Genomic DNA, 20,546 nt, shown 5'->3' with positions numbered 1-20,546 from the left:
TGCTTATACAAAATATGACAAATTGCAGCATACAAAATATGAATTGCTCCATGAAAAATTGAAAATTCTCCATACATAGCATATTGTCGTAATTTAAATTCGGCAGTGCTGAACCGCTTTACATAGCACCACTTTAGTGGTGCAGATGTTTAAAGTTATGGCGAATTTTAATTTTTTTTTTTTGAGCAAATCACATTTCATATGGTGCGTTTGATAATACTTATGGAGCATTTATCTATTTCCTCTGGTGCAATTTAAATTTTTTATGGTACAATATTCAATTTACTATGGGTACAATTTAAATTTTCTATGGAGCATTTGCATTTTATTATGGAGCATTTGTATTTTAGTATAGAGCATGCAGTATTATTTATTAGTACAAAATTTCACTTTTAATGAGAAAATTTTATGTTTTACGGGTACATTTTCTATAAAGTATGGAACGTTTTCAATTATTTATGGGTAACATTGCACATTTTCATGGAACATATGTTCATTCTTTATGGAGCGCTTTTTGATTTTCTATGGAGCATTTGCAATTTGTTATGGTCACAATAACATTTTGCCATTATAATGTGGTTTCGATAATTACGTGTTCTGATTCAATCGATGGGGGTACACATAGCCTTGGGCATCCACGCCTGCATGAAAAAGCGTCATTGACGCTCATCGCAAACTATTGTGCCATTTCTCATGAATCGTTGAAGCGTTTTTACATATTCCCTTTGGTCATTTGTTAGAACGGAAAAATCAAACATATTAAATAGCCTGGCATAACACATAGTATTCATCATTCTGAACACAGTGTGTTGGGTGGAAGACCACAAGAAGCCAGGAAAATCCTTAACCCGTAACGACAATGAGCAAACCCATCGTCTACACCCATTACCTGAGTCCACCTTCTCGAGCCGTGGATCTCTGCGCGACAGCTCTCGGAATCGAGCTGGAACGTAAAGAAATGAATCTTCTCCAAGGAGACCATCTTGAGCCGGGATTTCTCAAGGTACCTACTTCTAAAAGTTTCTCTGGTACTCTAAGTGTTCAGTATTTGGAATTGTTTTTTTTTATATATAGATAAACCCTCGGCATACAATCCCAGTGCTGAATGATGGTGGAGCCATTATAAATGATAGTCATGCCATCATGATCTATCTGGTGTCCAAGTACGGAAAGGACGACAGTCTGTATCCGAAGGATTTGGCCAAGAAGGCCAAAGTTGACGCTGCGTTATGCTTCAATTGTGGAGTGCTGTTTGCTCGATTGCGCTTTGTCACCGTAAGTATTTAGTGCCAGAGCTATGCTGGAAGCTCCTTCCAGCTTTATAGACCTGTGCGTAGCTTGACTCATTTTAAATTTAAGGAACCAATCCTTCTGGGCGGAAGCGACATTCCAGCGGAAAAGGCTGCCTACATGGACACGGCCTACCAACTGCTGGAGGACACCCTCACGGATAGCTACATATCCGGCAGCTCGCTGACCATTGCGGACTTCAGCTGCGGTGCAACTGTCTCGACGGCGATGGGTTTAATTCCAATGGACGAGCAAAAGTATCCGAAGATCTACGCCTGGTTGGATCGCTTGAAGACACTACCGTACTTCGAGGAGGTGAACGGACGTGGGGCTGTGGAGCTACCGAAAATTATACAAACCATCATGGAGACGAATGGTTCTAAGAAATAGGAAGCGTTAAAAATGAGATAGTAAAAACATAGGTTTGATGAACTGTTCGAAATAAACTTATTTATTTCCTACTTATTTTCCTCCAGCTTCTCTTTTATCAGTGCCTTGGTTTCTTCTAAAATATCAGCGTTGTACTCCTTGTAGCAAGGCATCGTCTGTTCCATTCGTTTCAGAAAAGCGCAGCTTTTCGGATATTTGGACTCAGTCATCGCTGCTGTCCCGTTCAAGGACACCAAAGTAGTGGTCACGCTGATATCCGCCAACGTCAAGGAACCTCCCACCAGGAAATCACCCCTCAGAGCTCCCTCGAACAGATTGTACGCCTGTTCAATAGCATCCATCCGTTCTCGGGGAATCTCCTTCATTCCAAAGTAGAACACAGGCTCCAGAGCTCCACGTAGTCGGGGAAACAAAACTCCGGAGTCGAAGTGAAGCCAAGCGATGACGCGAGCTCGAACGACCGGATCTTCGGGGTAGAGATCCTTTGCATCCTCTCCATACTTGGACACCAGATAGATCAGAATGGCATGGCTGTCGTACACCGGAACACCGTTGTCCACCAACGTTGGAACCGTGTGGAATGGATTCAACTGAAAACGGTAACGAGTTACGAAATTGGCGTATCCATTTTGACGATAACCCACAACTCACCTTGAGAAACTCCTCGCTCAGTTGTTCCTTTTTGGACAGGTCGACATATTTGACATCAACATCCAGGCCCAAAATGTGCATTTGATGCACATTTGATGTGGATTTGATAAAAATTCACGTACGGCACTTCTTCGACGGACGACACTTCTCCGACATTATCGACATCAGGACCTATCGTGGCGCCAACATCGACTCCGACCACTACCTAGTGATGGCCAAACTGCGCCCAAAACTCTCTGTTATCAACAATGTACGGTACCGGAAACCGCCACGGCACAACCTAAAGCGACTAAACCGACCGGATGTCGCCTCAGTATACGCGCAGAATCTCGAGGCCGCGTTGCCAGACAAGGGCGAGCTCGATGAGGCCCCTCTAGATGACTGATGGAGTACGAGGAAAGCAGCTATCAACGACGCAACCGAGAGCACCATCAGGTACGTGGAACAGAATCGACGGAACGAATAGCTCAACAAAAAGTGCAGAACGGTTTTGGAGAAGAAGAACGCAGCGCGGCGGTAATGCTGCAGCAAGGGACCTGACAGAACGTGAAACGTTACTCGCCTTTTTCGAAGATAAGGAAGGAAGCCTCTTGATGGACGGACGTGAGGTGATCGAAAGGTGAAAGCAGCACTTCGATCTGCACCTGAATGGCCAGTGTAGCGGAGGACGGAAATGAACCGACTCCCACGCTGAGGAAAGTTAAGGATGCCATTCACCAGCTCAAAACCAACAAAGCAGCTGGTAAGGATGGTATCGCAGCTGAACTCATCAAGATGGGCCCAGAAATGTTGGCCACCTGTCTGCACCGGCTGATAGTCAGGATCTGGGAAACCGAACAGCTACCGTAGAAGTGGAAGAAACTGTCCCATTCACAAAAAGGCGACCATTTGGAATTTGAGAACTTCAGAGCGATCACCATTTTGAATGCTGCCTACAAAGTGTAATCCCAGATTATCTTCCGTCGTCTGTCACCTAAAACGAATGAGTTCGTGGGAAGTTATCGAGCCGGCTTCATAGGCGGCCGGTCGACAACAAACCAGATCTTCACCGTACGACAAATCCTCCAGAAATGCCGTGAATACCAAGTCCCAACGCATCACCTGTTCATCGACTTCAAATCGGCATACGACAGTATTGACCACACAGAGCTATGAAGAATCATGGACAAAAACGGCTTTCCTGGGAAGTTGACTAGACTGTTTAAAGCATTAAAGGGCGCACACGATGAAATTGCCACACAGAAAATATTGTATAACTTTTGATTGCGTTCGTCAAAATAGCTAATTTTTTGACCATGAATAGTATATTATGTGTAGCTAATACCATAAAATTTTCATTAAAATCGGTTGAGTATTGACGCATATATTGTCGATATCATAAAATGAGATTTTAGAAAATTTGTGCACCCATTTCAAAAAATTACTTAGGCTATAACTTTTTTGTTACCTCATCAAAACGTTTGAAAATTTCACTCGATATTCTTAACATAGTATCAATTAAGTGGTAAAAATTTGATCGAAATCGGCTCAGTACTTTTTCTAGTAAATATCCATAGTTCAAATCGCTCCAAGGTAAATTTTAGGTACTTTTTGACCATTTTTAGTTCCGCGTGCACTATTTTGACCGTAGAACTGGTAACACTGTCCCGATTTTTATAAAACTTTGACAGTGTAAAATTTTTGTGTTAAACTGCTTACAGTGAAAATTTCAGCCATTTTTGTTGAATACTTTCAAAGTAAGAGCAGTTTGAATTTCACTATTGTGACATAGTGCGACATATATGGCTATAACTTTTTAACGGTATGATCAAATTGAATGAAATTTTGACAAATTACTTCTACATACATACTTTACGTACATAAAAATTGTCAATGAAATCGGTTCAGTATTTTTGGCGCCATCGTTGAAACGGCAAAAAAGTGATATTTTCCAAAATGTTTGTTTGCACAAGATTCTCAAGTGGCAATTTCCTTGTTTCAACGATATCTCCGCCAATACTCAACCGATTTTAATGGAAATTTTATGGTATTAGCTACACATAAGACTATCCCCACCAGTGTGTAGTAAGTCGGTGAGTAGTAGAGGTGTGCAAATCGGTTCTATTTCTGATACCCACCCGTTTTCGCACCGTGCGTTCACATAATTGTTGGTAAAATACTACCTCATCTCCCCACTGGTGGTTGGTAGTAGTACTTCATATCGTAAACAAAGTACAGAGAAGCAAATATTTGACAACATCATTTATTGTTCCTCATATTATCATTTTCAATTGTACGAAAGTTCCAGAATGTGGATAATTAATTCCTCAAGCCTTTCGTTCAAATTTTAAAATCCTTGGAGAAATTTCAAAAGTAATCAATAGAAGAAACTAAGCGGCGAGTTGAAGAATATTTAACAAATATTACCAGCGATTTGTCGCACGAACTTAAGACTATATGCAGCGAAGTACAAAATTTAAGCAGCCTGACTATAGAGATGGCTGCTCATTGCAACGAGCATAACTCAAGCCAGTTGCAATCCGCACAAACGGTTGAAAGCGACGTTTTGAAGGAAGTAAAGTCGCTTGCTAGAGCAATTAATACATTGGACACCAATATCTGCAATGCACGCTTTTCTTCATCGACGAAACCCCCTAGTTTGATGGACGAATTAGCTCAAACCTCGGAAATGGATCTGGCCCAATCACAAAATGCTGAAAAATCTGGTTGGCGCAAGCTAGGTTCCAAAAACGTCTGGCGATCTGACTGGACAGATTATGATGCTCGTCAGCAGCGTCGCGAAAACCAGCAAAAAGCAAAAGATAAGGCCAGAAGACGAAGAAAGGCTAGAAGACAGCGGCACAGCAGTTCAGTATATTCAAACGGTAATCACTTGAGCACTAGCAAAAATACTAAAATAAGCAAAGACAAAAGGGAAAACACTCCCAGCTGCAGTTACTTCAATTACAACAACGACAGCGTTCGCCAACCAGCTACTACGTTTCTACCTCCGGATAAGGATTTACTCGCAGCTGCGAAAGTTACATTCTCCAAGCCACCAGTTAAAAAACAACATGGAATTAGGTTTCAAAAGGGTGAAACGCTGAATCCATATCCGGTTGATGACCAGTTTCCACAAACGAGCCCGACACCCACTTCAAATTGGACATTTGGACCCGCCTTGAGGAATTCTTTCTCCCAGCACTGTACCTCGTGTTCCTGTGAACGTTCGTGTTTTCCCACAATCTGACGCACTCATCAGAGGCAGACCAAGACGAGCCGGACACAGCTGGTAATAAATCGTTATTAATAATTGATACTAATCATGAAATTGACAAACTACCATCGGTTACTACAAATTCATCTGCCACTGAAATCCTGATCTATTGTCAGAATTTTAATCGTATGAGTAGTGCGCCAAAAATTAATGCAATATATAATAATATATTAAGTTCAAATTTTTCAGTCATACTGGGCACTGAAACTAGTTGGAACGATGGTATTAAAAATGAAGAAGCTTTTGGTAGCAACTTTAACGTGTTCAGATGTGACCGTGATTTAGTTTTAACCAAAAGACAATCTGGCGGAGGAGTAGTAGTCGCAATTTCTACGAAATATAATTCAGAACAAATAATTTCGCCTAAATTTAAGGAGTTCGAACATGTGTGGGTTAAAGCTTATATTAATGGGGAAACTCACATTTTTGCTTCAGTGTATTTTCCACCTGATCTAGCATGTAAATCAACATATGAGAAGTTCTTTGAAGCAGCTGATAAAATTGTATCTCAGCTTCCTCCTGAATATAAAGTACATGTATACGGAGACTTCAATCAGCGTGGTGCAGACTTTATTCCTGATGCAGAAAATGAGAGTATTCTTCTGCCAGTCGTTGGTGATAATGACACGTTACACTTTATTTTTGAGAAAATTGCCAACTTGGGACTTAATCAAATAAATCACGTAAAAAATGGACAAAACTGTTTCTTGGATTTTTTACTTACAAATATACATGAAGATTTCTGTGTGACTGAATCTCTTGATCCTTTATGGAAAAATGAAATATTTCATACGGCAATTGAGTACTCTGTATTTGTACATAATAATTCTAACCCCTTCGACTGTGAATTCGAAAATGTATTGGATTTTCATAAAGCAAACTTTGACAACATTAAGGCTAAGTTAAATAGGGCTAACTGGCAATCCGTTTTGAGGAGTCAGACAAATATTGATTGCGCTGTGGATGTCTTTTATAAAATTTTATCAGATATTATTAAAGAAGAAGTTCCACTCACAAAAAAGCGACGCAATTACAACTCCAAAAATCCTGTTTGGTTTACCAAACAAATTATAAATTTGAAGAATCGAAAGCAAAAGGCTCACAAAACCTACAGAAAATATAAAAATCAAGATAATTTGGCGAAGTATTTGAATATCTGCAATCAACTAAATACAGCAATTTCTTCCGCTGTTTCAGATTATAACGAAAAAACCGAAAGTGAAATCAAATCCTGTCCAAAAAACTTTTTCAATTATGTAAAGTCTAAACTTAAGTCAACAAGCTTTCCCTTCAAAATGACATTAGACGAGAAAGATGGAGATAATTCAGAGGATATTTGCACTCTATTTGCATCATTCTTTCAAGAAACCTACACAAATCATACTGACAACGATCGTGACTTTGAATATTTTTCATATTTCCCTGATTTTCCAAATGATGTAGGTGTTAGTCACATTAACGTTAAAGATATTTTAGATAAATTAAAGGATCTAGACACCACAAAAGGATCAGGTCCAGATGGAATTCCACCTTCATTCTTAAAACCATTAGCAATAGAACTTACAACTCCATTATTTTGGTTATTCAACATGTCGCTGGAAGCTGGAAAATTCCCGCTGGAGTGGAAAAAATCTTTTTTGATACCAATCTATAAGTCTGGTAAAAAATCCGATGTTCGAAATTATCGTGGAATTGCAATCATTTCATGCATTCCAAAACTTTTCGAATGCATCATTAACAAAAATATTTTCTCTCAGATCAAAAATAGAATAACTATTGCCCAACATGGTTTCTTTAAAGGTCGCTCAACGGCTACAAATCTGCTGGAATTTGTCAATTACTCTTTAAATGCAATGGATACTGGTAATCGTGTTGAAGCACTTTACACTGATTTTAGCAAAGCATTCGATAGACTGGATATTCCTATGTTGATTTTCAAGCTCGCAAAAATGGGAATTTCGACTAGGCTCCTCGGCTGGATTGAGTCGTATTTGACTGATCGCCAACAGATAGTTCGATTCAATGATAAAAAATCAAAACCAATCAAGGTCACATCTGGTGTTCCCCAAGGTTCACACTTGGGACCCCTGCTTTTCATTTTATACGTTAACGATATTTCTTTTATACTACATAAACTGAAAATTCTCATATATGCTGACGACATGAAACTGTTCTTAGAAATTAAAAATCAAGATGATGTCCATACATTTATAAATGAAATACAAATCTTCCACATATGGTGCTCTAAAAGTTTGCTGAAATTAAATGTTAAAAAATGCAATCATATAACTTACAGCAGAAAACGAGGTGTATCAGATGTTTCAATAAAGTTAGGTAACCAAAATGTTGAAAAATGTGATAAAGTAAGAGACTTAGGAATTATCTTAGACTCGAAATTAACGTTTGTCGAACATTATAATACAATTATTCACAGAGCAAGCAATATGCTCGCATTTATAAAACGTTTTGGCTATCACTTTCAAGATCCATACACTATAAAAACATTGTACATTGCTTACGTTAGGTCAATATTAGAGTATTGTAGTGTTGTTTGGTCTCCTTACATAAAAAATATGAAGAACGTATAGAGTCGGTACAGAAGCAATTTCTTTTATATGCGCTGCGTAAGTTAGGATGGACAGTTTTTCCTCTTCCTTCATACGAAGCTCGTTGTATGTTGATCAACATTCAGACGTTGAAAGAACGACGAGACTATGCTATGGTTTCATTTGTTATGGATATTGTTTCACAGAGAGCTGATTCACCTGAATTATTATCCAAATTGAATTTTTATGCTCCCAGCCGGCATTTGCGAGATAGGAACTTGTTCTCAGTGGAACGTCATCATGCAGATTATGCTAAATATGGACCGCTAATTCAAATGATGTCCTCTTATAATCGACATTGTGAAACAATTGACGTGAACATGTCTCGAACGCAGTTGAAGAAATATTTCCATAACATTCGAAATGGTAGAAGTTAAGCAATAAAGGGCAATTTTTCTATATGTTACCATTATTTGAGAAATGATTATAAAAAAGGAATAGATGGAAGAACAATAACATATTATTATAAAAAGATTTTCACTAAAAATATTAATGTATATGTTAAGTTGACGATGTATTTTAAACGGTCTACAATTGATTGACGGCAAATAAATAAATAAATAAATCCCTGAAGAAGTTCTTTGAGGAATCTCTGATGGACTTCCTGGAGGGATCTCTGAAGGGATCCCTGAAGAAACGCCTGGAAGAATTCATGATAGAACTCCTTAAAGGAACTCCTAGATAAATCCTTGAACCTCATTGATGAATCCCTGAAAGAACTTTTGGAGAAATCCCTGAATGCATTTCTGAAGATATCTCTGAAGAAACTGCCATGGAAGTCCCAGAAAGTATTCCCATGGCAATCCTGGAAGGAAATGCCAAAAGACATGCCCGGGTAAATCCCAGGGGAATTTCGGAGGGAATCTTGGGAGGAATTCTCGCTGAATCTCGGAAGGAACTCCCGGGGAATCTCGGAAGGCATTCCCGGGGAATCTCGGAAGGAATTCCCGATGAATTTCGGTAGGAATTCCCGGGGAATCTCGGACCCAAGTAACACAGAAAACATCTTTGAGAATAAACTTAAAAAAAGACGTTGTAGTATAGTACTATAATCGTATTTGTACACATATTATGTTGAAATCATGTGTTAACTGTGTTTGGCAATACCAAGTTACTGAAAAATGTTATCATCCTCACTACATGTTAAAATAACGTAAATTTAACGTTGGTTACACAAGATATTTGTGTCATCGTCTTCCTTCAATTGAAGATGATATGTATAACATCAGCAGCACATACTTATAACTTTTGAGCTCAAACATGTTATTAAAACGTTGTTTTTACGTATTAAATACGTTAATGTAAAACATTATCAGTTTGCTGTCTCTTCTCACTTACTTGATCATTATTTAATAAACATCTCTTTCACTTAAAAACACAAGGAACTCTAAATACGATAGCAACTTTACTGTTATGCTTTGCGGTTTGATCCCGCTACAAGTATGCTAAACGGGGTAACAAATGGGTATGTTAATAGTCTCTTGAAAAACTTGGCGCAGGCCACAGTCACCATGGCTCAAAATATGGGCGCCACCATTCAACTTTATATAAACGGCAGGACTTCTGTCACCTAAAAATCACTGGGGTTCTTACATGGCGGCTAAATCTCTCTTACCAGCACAATTTTTACACTATTTTTGATCCCGTGAACAATTAATTATCAATTAATTACTATTCGTAACGCACTCCACCTTTGTTATTGTTATACCTATGTTCAAAATAGGTCATCCAAAACCAAAATGACATCGTCGTATTCTATTGGGAGGTAGATGTTCAAAATACGTTGCTGTGATGTTTTTTCAATGTATTTCATTCGATTCAAGTGATATTCGATAAACATGTTATTGAAATGTATAACAGTCGTTATTTGAACGTTTTTTCAAAATTTTGAGTTCTTCCATATATCAGGCCAGACCAATTACAGTGCCTGCTAAAAAGTTTCACACTACCATTTTTATATATAGCCGTTTATCCATCTACTGATGTTTCTGCCTATAATCCATCTGGAACAGTTTAAATATGTAATGAAATAATATAATATCCTTTTTGATAACGAAGACAAATTCTGCAGTCTAAAAGATCATCACTAATATATCATAATTGAAAATAACATCCCAAAACATTCTGACGGTACTTTGTCAAGAAGCCACCATGTTGCATGTCTGAAAATTTGTTTGAAAATTTCTTACAAACCACAGATGTCAAAAATCTTGCCTTCTTATTTCCAATCCTATGGAAAGCGAATGAATTTATGGAGAGGAAAAGTGCTTATTTCACCATAAATTTTGAACGGCACATGAAATTAAGTCATAGTGCCCAAACGTCGAGATGGTGAATTACAAACGAAATGTAAGGCCTGAACATTATTTTGAGCCATCACTAAATACTGCATTTATAAAAGATGCCATATTTATTTGCTGTGCGTGGTTGATAAATAATAATTTCGTGCCGGCAATAAGTAAGTTGTTATGATGATGCTGAAAAACATATTCGATACATAATTTTATGTTATAAGAATGTATTGAAAAACATCTTCAGTAACATCAAAGATGCTTTATAAGCCGCCATTTTTTGCGCTTTTTCGGTTATATAAGTGTATGAAAATACGTTTCCCATATTTGAAACAAAACATGGACGTTTGTATGAAACATGTATTATATACAGTATTATAACAAATTGTGTTACTTGGGGAAGGAATTCCCGGGGAATCTCGGAAGGAATTCCCGGGGAATCTCGGAAGGAATTCCCGAGGAATCTCGGAAGGAATTCCCGGGGAATCTCGGAAGGAATTCCCGGGGAATCTCGGAAGGAATTCCCGGGGAATCTCGGAAGGAATTCCCGGGGAATCTCGGAAGGAATTCCCGGGGAATCTCGGAAGGAATTCCCGGGGAATCTCGGAAGGAATTCCCGGGGAATCTCGGAAGGAATTCCCGGGGAATCTCGGAAGGAATTCCCGGGGAATCTCGGACGGAATTTCCGGGGATTCTCGGAAGGAATTCCCGGGGAATCTTGGAAGGAATTCCCGGGGAATCTTGGAAGGAATTCCCGGGGAATCTTGGAAGGAATTCCCGGGAATCTTGGAAGGAATTCCCTGAGCAATTCTGGAAAGAATTACCGGGGGAGTCCCGGTAGAAATTCCCGGAAAAATCCCGGTAGGAATTCTAAGGGGAATGCCGGAAGAAACTCCTGGATAAATCCCCGAGGGCATTCTCGGAGGAATCCCTGAGAGAATTCCAGGAGTTCTGCTAGATTCCTAGAAGAATCCCTGTGGGAATTCCTGGATGATTCTTCCAACGAATTCCTTGAGTATTATCCGAAAAAAGATCCTAGATGATGCTCCGAAGGAATTCCTGACGAAATTTCTAGAAAAATCCTTGAAAAATCTTCAGGGGGAACCCCAGACAGAACTTCTGACGGATATAAACGGACGGATGTAGCTTTCCTGGTAAAATGACTAGGAAATTTAAGACGGAACTTCTGAAAAAATCTCAGAAGGAACTCCCATTGTAAACCAAGAATGAACTCCTAAAAGATACCCTGAAGAAATTGGTGGAAGAATCTCAAGGAACCTCAAGGAACACCTGGAGAAATTCGCCAAGGAATTCTTGAAGAAATCCCTGAGGAATTGCAGAAGCACTGTTTTTGCGAACAAGTGTTGATTGGAGCCATGCAGTCAGTAAATTGGCTGACGCTTTTATTGATTGAATGTCACCTTTTTTTTATTCCACTCGGGGCTTGCGGTTTGCCGAAGCCATTTGCACGTTCCCATTGGAAATTTTAAGGAAGTTTTCGTATACAATAGTTTTAAAAATACACCGTTCTTCGGTTCGTTTGGACAATCGAATCTTTCGACACGTCAAACCTCGCCTAGCATTAAGCTTTATCTTCAATATGTGTCCATTTGTGACAAACGCAATCTTAAATGCATGAGAGAACAACAGTTTCAAAAATTCAAAGATAATCATTCTTTTTTTATATTTTACTTGTAGAAAGCTGTCTTGTTTTGTTTGTTAGTCAGATTAGAATCATGAAGAAAGTGATATCAACCGCGATAGCAACGGTTGGGTCTGGTTGCTAAATATATGAATCCACTGTTCACCGGGAAGGTAGGTTGTCATTTTAAAACCGATTTGGCAACGGTTGGTGGGGTTCGTGCGTTATGAAGGCGGTTGCCAATTTGGGTTTACTCACGCATTGGTGGGCATCGTCTAATATACTATTCATGGTAAAAAAAATAGCTATTTTGGCGAACGCAATCAAAAGTTGTACAATATTTTCTGTGTGGCAATTTCATCGTGTTCGCCGTTTATGCAGTTCATTCGAATCTCGCCGGAGACTGCGATAAGGTGACGGACACTCATATCCAGGCCCGGATTAAGGATTGTGGGGGCCCGGGGCCCGAGCGGTTGTGAAGGCCCCTCGGAGGTACAAATGTGATGAGCAATACAGTTTTTCTTTGTTTTGTAGCAGTTCTTGAACCAAAATTGGTTTTTGTGGGGGCCCCCAAAATGAGGGGGCCCGGGGCCCTGGCCCCCCCGGCCCCCCGTTAGATCCAGCCCTGCTCATATCTACTCTTCAACATCGCTCTAGAAGGTGTTATGGAACGAGCCGGGCTCAACAGCCGGGGTATGATTTTCACAAAATTCGATGAATGTGTGTGCATTGCGGACGACATGGACATTATCGCCAAAACATTTGAAACGGTGGCAGAGCTGTACACCCGCCTGAAACGCAAAGCAGAAAAGTTCGGACTGGTGGTGAATGCCTCAAAACAAAGTACATGCTGGTAGGCGGAACCGAAACGACCGGGTCGGTCTAGGTGATAATGTGACGATAGACGGGGATACCTTCGAGGTGGAGGAGAAATTCGTCTTCCTCGGATCTTACTGACAACAATATACTAGCTGTGAAAAACGAAGGCGCGTCATCAGTGGAAGTCATGCCTACTACGGGCTCCAGAAGCAGCTGCGTTCTAAAGAGATTCATTCACGCATCAAGTGCATCATGTACAAAACGCTAATAAGGCCGGTGGTCCTCTACAGACACGAGACATGGACCATGCTCGAGGAGGACCTGCAAGCACTCGGAGTTTTCTAGCGACGCGTGCTAAGGACGATCTTCGGCGGTGTGCATAAGAATGGTGTGTGGCGGCGAGGAATGAACCACGAGCTCGTTGCACTCTACGGCGATCCCAACATGCAGAAGGTAGCCAAAGCCGGAAGGATACGATGGGCAGGGTATGTTGCAAGAATGCCGGACAACACCTCTGCAAAGTTGGTGTTCACGACGGATCCAGTTGGCACAAGAAGGCGTGGAGGGCAGAGAGCACGATAGGCGGACCAGGTGGAGCGTGACTTGGAGAGCATTGGGAGTGACCGAGAATGGAGAGCGGCTGCCACATACCGAGTCTAGTGGCGTACTATTATTGATTATATCTTATATTAAATATGATGTTGACCAAAAAAATGTATGTATGTAAGTATGTAGGGAGGGCTATTTAGAACCAATATTGTGCGAAACAATATGGAATAAATGGTGGTAGCTAAGGTAACGTGGGCCAAGGGGCGTTAATAGTAGAGACCTAAGAGAGGCTGCAGGGGCGTTTCATGGGGTCCCAAGAGGTTTCAGGAGGTACCAAAAGATCTCATGAGTGTTTCAAGAGTGTTTCAAAGGGCACCAGGAGGTCTCAGGGGCGTTTCTTTGGATTTCAGGAGTACCACAGGCACATAGGGACACCACGAGAGTTTCAGAGGATGTCAGGGGCGTTTCAGCTTACTTCAGGTGGTTTCAGGGGGTACTAGGAGATCTCGGAGACATTCCAGTAGGGTCTCAGGGAGTCTCAGGGGGACCAGGAAATTTCAGCGGCGATTAAAGGAGTCTCAGGAACGTCGCATACCGCTGCCAGAGGGTTCAAGGGGGCACCATGGAGGTTCCAGGGGGCTTCGGAAGCTTTTCAAGGATTCAGAGGACTTCAAAGGGGGTTCCAGTAGATCTTTGCGGAGTTTTGAAGGGTATCAGGGGCATTTCAGGGGCGTTTCAGAAGGTGCCAGAGGATTTCAGGAAGCATTCTGGTGGCCTCAGGGATGCTTTACGGAGTCTTAGGGGTGTTTCAAGGGATTGCAGGGGCATTTTTGATGGTTCCATGGGTGCTTTAGGGGTCTCAGGGGTGTTTCAGGAATCTCAGGAGTATTTTAGGAGGTTTTTTTATCTGTATTAACGAGATTTTTAGCCCTGAGCTAGTTCATCTCGGGACACACGCTTTACTTCCCTTCCGAAGGAAGAACTCACATTGTGTAAGTTTGTCGGGAGTGGGATTCGATCCCAGGTCCTCGGCGTGATAGGCATGCGCTTTAACCATCACACCAGGTCCGCTCCCATTTTAGGAGGTCTTAGGGACGTTTCAGGGGTGATAAAGCGTTTCAGAAGGACTCAAGAGCGTTTCAGGGAAACTCAGGGGTATCAGGAGAATTCCAAGAGGTCTCGTGAGTTGCTTAGGAGTCTCAGGGGCTTTTTTGAGGATCTCAGAGACATTTCAGGTGAATTCGGAGGCTTCTTAAGAAGTTCCAGGGAGTTTTAGAGGGTACCAGGAGATATCAAGGGCATTTCAAGGATTTCCTATGGGGTCTCAATGGTTTCCGGGATGTCTCAGGTGCGTTTCAGGAGGTTCCGTAAAATATTACATGTTTAAAATGTTTCTACAATCATTTCATCATAGTAAAACAGATTAGTGGAATTGAATACACTCTAAAATAATGTTGCTAAAAGCTACACAGAAAATGAAATTTTCTATAAAAAATAAAAAAAAATATTTCTTTAATAATTTCAAAATGTCAACATGTTTTCATTTCAAAAAGTCGATAGACCAAATTGTTCCAAGAAAAAAATAATAATACATTGGGATGTTCAAAAATAAAAATTAGGAAAATCAAAACCAACATTCAATAAACAAAATCACATAAACATGTTCATCGACAATAGTTTACAAAAATGATATTCAGATTGAAATAAAAAAATAAATATTGGATGGTTAAGATGACCGCCTCCATTTCAGTTTTCCAATGACATGTATAAAGAAATATCTATATTCTATCACGCCGAGGACCTGGGATCGAATCCCACTCCCGACAAACTCACAAAATGTGAGTTCTTCCTTCGGAAGGGAAGTAAAGCGTGGGTCCCGAGATGAACTAGCCTAGGGCTAAAAATCTCGTTAAAACAGATAAAAAAAATCTATATTTTGAAAATAGTATGAACTTTTAAATGGATGGTTTATATGAAGTTCATTGAGAATTTTTTGAGATTTGTCAGAAAACACCAGTTGAAAATACTGTGATAAAGTGGAACATGTTCTATTATAACGATGCATTTCACGCATACAAAACATTGTCTTGGATTTCCATAATAGAAATCATAAATAATATTGGACATTGGTACCTGGTTTTTTTTTTCAAAACAATTCAAAAATTGGTCCTTATTAAGGGTGATAATACCCCATAATACCTTTTTATCGGCATGTTTGTTCTTTTCGTCATGAGGGGTTTTTGTCGGCCAAATTTCCTGAAACTTGGTCATATAATTCAGCTTGATTGGAAAAGATTTGAGGTCAATTTTGAGTTCAATAGGTTTAAAATAAAACCCATAACCATACACCAGAAATCCTGAGAAAAGTGCTTCGAAAGTCTTGTTAATATTTGAACAATAAATCGAAGAACTTACTTGAAGAATATTGCCAGAATCTAGTTATGGGCTTTGGAGAAAAAAAATCTACCAAAAATAGTACTAGGGATCCGAGAAGGACAAACGCAGAACTTCACCGATTGTACATAGAAAAGTTGCATAGGTTTACGAGAACTTCACAATTCTTGTCGGTATCCCTTCAAGAGCTCCTAAATAATATTAGATATAAATAATATACACTCATCAAAAATGCAACGGCAGCACCTCTTAGAAATTATTTTTCAAGAAGTGCATCGCGATGTAAAATGCCTAAAAACCCTGGCCTAAAAAGCACCCAATATAAATTAAAAAAAAACAGTATCTTACTGTTATTTGTATTTCGTAGTTTACAGCATGGATTCAACCAGTCTAACGTTAATTAAAACTAATGACACATTCATTTTCGGGAATGAAAAAACGATCATCAAAACTTTCTTGATTGTTCATGTAATGTAAAGCGTTCACAGGTGAGATTACCAAAACAAGTCTACTGAGATAAGACCAGTTTCAAGTATCGGTTTTGAACACCAACACACAAACCGCACCCATCAAAAAGTCGTTTTTTATCCACCGATATTCTTCAGCAAGCAGTCTTCCACAAGCCGGCAAACGATTCGGTCGCAGATTTATCGCCCATTCTCGATCACACGATGACCAAGCCCATCCTGTACACGATGCACGTGAGTCCACCCTGCAGGGCAGTGGAGCTCTGCGCCAAGGCACTGGACCTCGACTTGGAACGGAAGGTGGTCAATTTGGCCACCGGGGATCATCTGAAGCCGGAGTTTGTCAAGGTTAATTAGATCTACACAATCGTTATGTGTCAATTTTGTGTGAATCTCTGTTCGAATTTTGCAGTTGAACCCTCAACACACCATACCGGTGTTGGACGATAACGGAACGGTGATTTGCGAAAGTCATGCAATTATGATCTATCTGGTGTCCAAGTACGGCAAGGATGATAGCCTGTACCCGAAAGAACTGGTCAAGCAAGCAAAGGTGAATGCTGCTCTACACTTCGAGAGCGGCGTTCTGTTTGCTCGTATGCGGTTCGTGTTTGTAAGTATGCTGATGTGATAACCTGTACGTAGGTGACCAATAGCCGGTCTGCGGAATGAGCTCATAGCATACATAAGATGTGCCTTGTGGAACTGAAATACGTCCAAAGACATTTTTGGATTCCACTGTTTGCAATGGGCGGGCGATTGCATAATCACTTTCGCTTACTTTGACCTGTAACCTAACGTTGAAGCACTCAATATTGTAAAAATTATAAGAGCATCAGTATTGTGTGGGTAATCAATTCTAATTTTGGCATGGAACATGTCAATATTGGCCTTGCAGTATTTTTTCATAAACTTAAGAAAAAAATGCATTTCTAAAAAAAAATATTTATAAAAATACGTATTTTAATTTAGCAGAACATAAAGAGCGAACACGATGAAATTGCCACACAGAAAATATTGTATTACTTTTGATTGCGTTCGTCAAAATAGCTAATTTTTTTACCATGAATAGTATATTATGTGTAGCTAATACCATAAAATTTTCATTAAAATCGGTTGAGTATTGGCGCATATATTGTCGATATCATAAAATGAGATTTTAGAAAACTTGTACACCCATTTCAAAAAATTACTTAGGCTATAACTTTTTTGTTACCTCATCAAAACGTTTGAAAATTTCACTCGATATTCTTAACATAGTATCAATTAAGTGGTAAAAATTTGATCGAAATTGGTTCAGTACTTTTTCTAGTAAATATCCAAAACTCAAATCGCTTCAAGGTGAATTTTAGGTACTTTTTGACCATTTTTAGTTCCGCGTGCACTATTTTGACTGTAGAACTGGTAACACTGTCCCGATTTTTATAAAACTTTGAGAGTGTAAAATTGTTGTGTTAAACTGTTTACAGTGAAAATTTCAGCCATTTTTGTTGAGTACTTTCAAAGTAAGAGCAGTTTGAAATTCACTATACCAAAAACCACATCTGCTTATTGTGAGATAGTGCGACATATATGGCTATAACTTTTTAACGGTATGATCGAATTGAATGAAATTTTGACAAACTACTTCTACATACATACGTTACGTACAAAAAAATTTTCATTGAAATCGGTTCAGTATTTTTGGCGCCAGCGTTGAAACGGCAAAAAAGTGATATTTTCCAAAATGATTGTACAAGATTCTCAAGTGGCAATTTCCTTGTTTCAACGATATCTCCGCCATTACTCAACCGATTTTAATGAAAATTTTATGGTATTAGCTACACATAATATACTATTCATGGTAAAAAAATTAGCTATTTTGGCGAACGCAATCAAAAGTTATGCAATATTTTCTGTGTGGCAATTTCATCGTGTTCGCCCTTTATTGGAGTTTAATCTTCGAAACAAATTTTTGTTCACGATCAATACATGCAACCCGGTTGATAAGACCACCGAATTTACTCTCGCGTAACTCTTCCCTCTTTTCCCTCTTGCAGGAACCAATCATCTTCTTCGATGGAAGCGAAATTCCAGCCGATCGCGCAGAATATGTTCAAAAAGCCTACCAACTGCTGGAGGATACCCTGGTGGATGACTATGTCGTCGGCAACTCCCTTACCATTGCGGATTTGAGCTGCGTGTCAACGGTTTCCTCCATAGTGGGAGTGATTCCGATGGACAAGAACCGATACCCGAAGATCCATGCCTGGTTGGAACGCTTGAAACAACTGCCCTACTACGAGGAGGCAAATGGGGGTGGAGCTGTGGAGATTGCAAAGTTTGTGCTGTCTCAGAAGGAGAAGAATGCGCAGAAGGCATGAGAAGTTTTAGTTGAAACTACAAAGATAAAGTTACAAAATATTTGTTTTACAATAAATGATTAAGAAGAATGTTGGTCAAATGGAATAAACTATACGTTGTAATTCAATTGAGCATGCCAATTCCAAATCTGAAGGAAAGAAAATAGTAATTTCCTGAAAACCGCAACACATTCACAACCCCGACGGAACTATTCATTCCGGCAGTTCCTTGTTTCGGGCGTATTGTAACAGTAGCACATATAACAGCTCTGAGCAATTATCCGAGGAAATCAATCCTACAATATCCACGTTTTCCAGGTGCTTATCGAAGTGCTGCTTCCACCTATCAATCAGCCCCATCTGTTCGTCAGTATGCTCCGGTCCTTATTTCTGCACATTTCGGCTTGCGGTCAGAAGCAGATGCAGGATGCGTTGAACTTCTGATAGAACTTCCGTGTTTCTTGGGAATGGCACAGCAATTTCATTTCCTTACACTTCGTATCTTCCATGTGACATTTATTTTTCTCCCGAATAAGCCAGATATGCTGTCCCCGTACTGGTAGTATCGTTCTGTAGTTTGTTGTGTCCCTGCAGCATTACCGTCCGCGCTGTGATCTTCTTCTCCAAAATCGCTGTGCACTCATCGTACTTAGAGGAATACGTAAATAATTCTTGAAGAAATTGAAGAATGGATTATATCTCAACAGAATCAATAAAAAACCGAAAATAATTCCTCTAAATTGTTTGGTGCAAATCAAAATACAATCTTTTAAAAGAACTTCAATAGATTTCCGTGAAGGAGTTTCTGCTAGAGGCCTTGCAGAAATTTCTGTAGGACCCCCTGTGGAAATTTTTGTAGAAATTCATTGAGGATGAATGTTTCCATCCTTGTAAGATTATCTGAAGGAAAACATTGAGAAATCCCTGAAGGAATCTTTATAACGTATTTTGAGGAAATCTTCGGAGGAACTCTTGAATACTTGGAGAAAAACAATAAATCCTTACTGTAATTCCTTAAAGGATTCTTAAACGAATTGTGAAAGAGCTCAAGTAACCAAAAGTTCAGATAAAAGGGTACTTTATAAGCTAAGCAGCTTGTTCGAGTTGCTTATTAGCCTTCTAAGCAGCTTCATTTTTAAGTGATTTTAGAACTTGAAAGTTCACATAAGCATGCTGGATAGCCTTCTAAGCAGCTTCTGACAGAACTTTGACGAAATACATGCAGAAACAAAAATGTGTTACACTGTTGAAAATACTTTGACATCCATGGGCTCGATGAACAAATTCAGATTTGAATTATGAAAAGAAATCCACGTACTCCGGTGAGACTCGAACTCACGACTCCCAATTCGCTAGACGGGCGCTTCTATTCCTTCAAGCTACGGAGTCACTCGACTATTTCCGTTGCCAGCAGGCCTAATGTGTTATTCAGAATCACATCCCTGTTTGGTGGGTTTGTGATTCACGTCTGGCGCTTCTGATAATTATATTTTCACACATGTCGCTGCCATGTAGATTTGAACTGGATGCTCCTGCGTGATAGCCTGCCGGCTTACCGCTGTGCTGCTGAATACATTTGACAAAGTCAAGCTCATTTCACTACTGTACAAATGTGCAAAACTAGCTGCCGACAGAAAATTGATTCAAGTTAGATTTTACCTGCTGTCCAATCAATCGCAGCTGTAGTACTGTGGTAGAGCGTAGGGTTCTCACGAATCCGAGGGACGACTTTTTTTTTTGCTCAAGCCTAGTAGTATTCATTGATTTGATTAATCCATATTTGTCTTTTATTCGTGTATGCTTAAACAGTTGTTTTCTATAAAAGAAATAAATTTAATCTTCATTGAAA

The 20,546-nt window shown here is 39.7% G+C and overlaps 4 protein-coding genes across 9 annotated transcripts in view; 2 read left to right on the top strand and 2 right to left on the bottom strand.

Annotated features, from left to right (window-relative positions):
* The window catches only part of LOC109417701 (suppressor APC domain-containing protein 2), a 195,990-nt gene that overhangs the window by 134,207 nt on the left and 41,237 nt on the right, over nucleotides 1-20,546 (bottom strand). The gene's annotated exons all lie outside the window — the stretch shown is intronic.
* Nucleotides 751-1,755, top strand: LOC109417697 (glutathione S-transferase 1-like). Its single transcript, XM_019691768.2, has 3 exons — nucleotides 751-1,003; nucleotides 1,075-1,275; nucleotides 1,360-1,755. The coding sequence occupies exons 1-3, from the start codon at nucleotides 860-862 to the stop codon at nucleotides 1,678-1,680; spliced, it is 666 nt and encodes a 221-aa protein (XP_019547313.2). The 5' UTR covers nucleotides 751-859; the 3' UTR covers nucleotides 1,681-1,755.
* LOC115255349 (glutathione S-transferase 1) lies at nucleotides 1,710-2,412 on the bottom strand. The gene is made up of 2 exons (XM_029853373.2): nucleotides 2,332-2,412; nucleotides 1,710-2,270 (listed from the first exon to the last, which is right to left on the bottom strand). Exons 1-2 carry the CDS (start codon nucleotides 2,410-2,412, stop codon nucleotides 1,749-1,751), a joined length of 603 nt encoding a protein of 200 aa, XP_029709233.1. The 3' UTR covers nucleotides 1,710-1,748.
* On the top strand, nucleotides 16,381-18,825 carry LOC109417695 (glutathione S-transferase 1). Its single transcript, XM_062850436.1, has 3 exons — nucleotides 16,381-16,703; nucleotides 16,768-16,968; nucleotides 18,395-18,825. Exons 1-3 carry the CDS (start codon nucleotides 16,560-16,562, stop codon nucleotides 18,716-18,718), a joined length of 669 nt encoding a protein of 222 aa, XP_062706420.1. The 5' UTR covers nucleotides 16,381-16,559; the 3' UTR covers nucleotides 18,719-18,825.

The sequence above is a fragment of the Aedes albopictus genome, chromosome 2 (genome assembly GCF_035046485.1).
Source record: "Aedes albopictus strain Foshan chromosome 2, AalbF5, whole genome shotgun sequence".
In the NCBI taxonomy this organism is placed as follows: Eukaryota; Metazoa; Arthropoda; class Insecta; order Diptera; family Culicidae; genus Aedes; species Aedes albopictus.
Note: the sequence above shows the minus strand (reverse complement) of the source record. Positions and strands in the feature narration are given on the sequence as shown.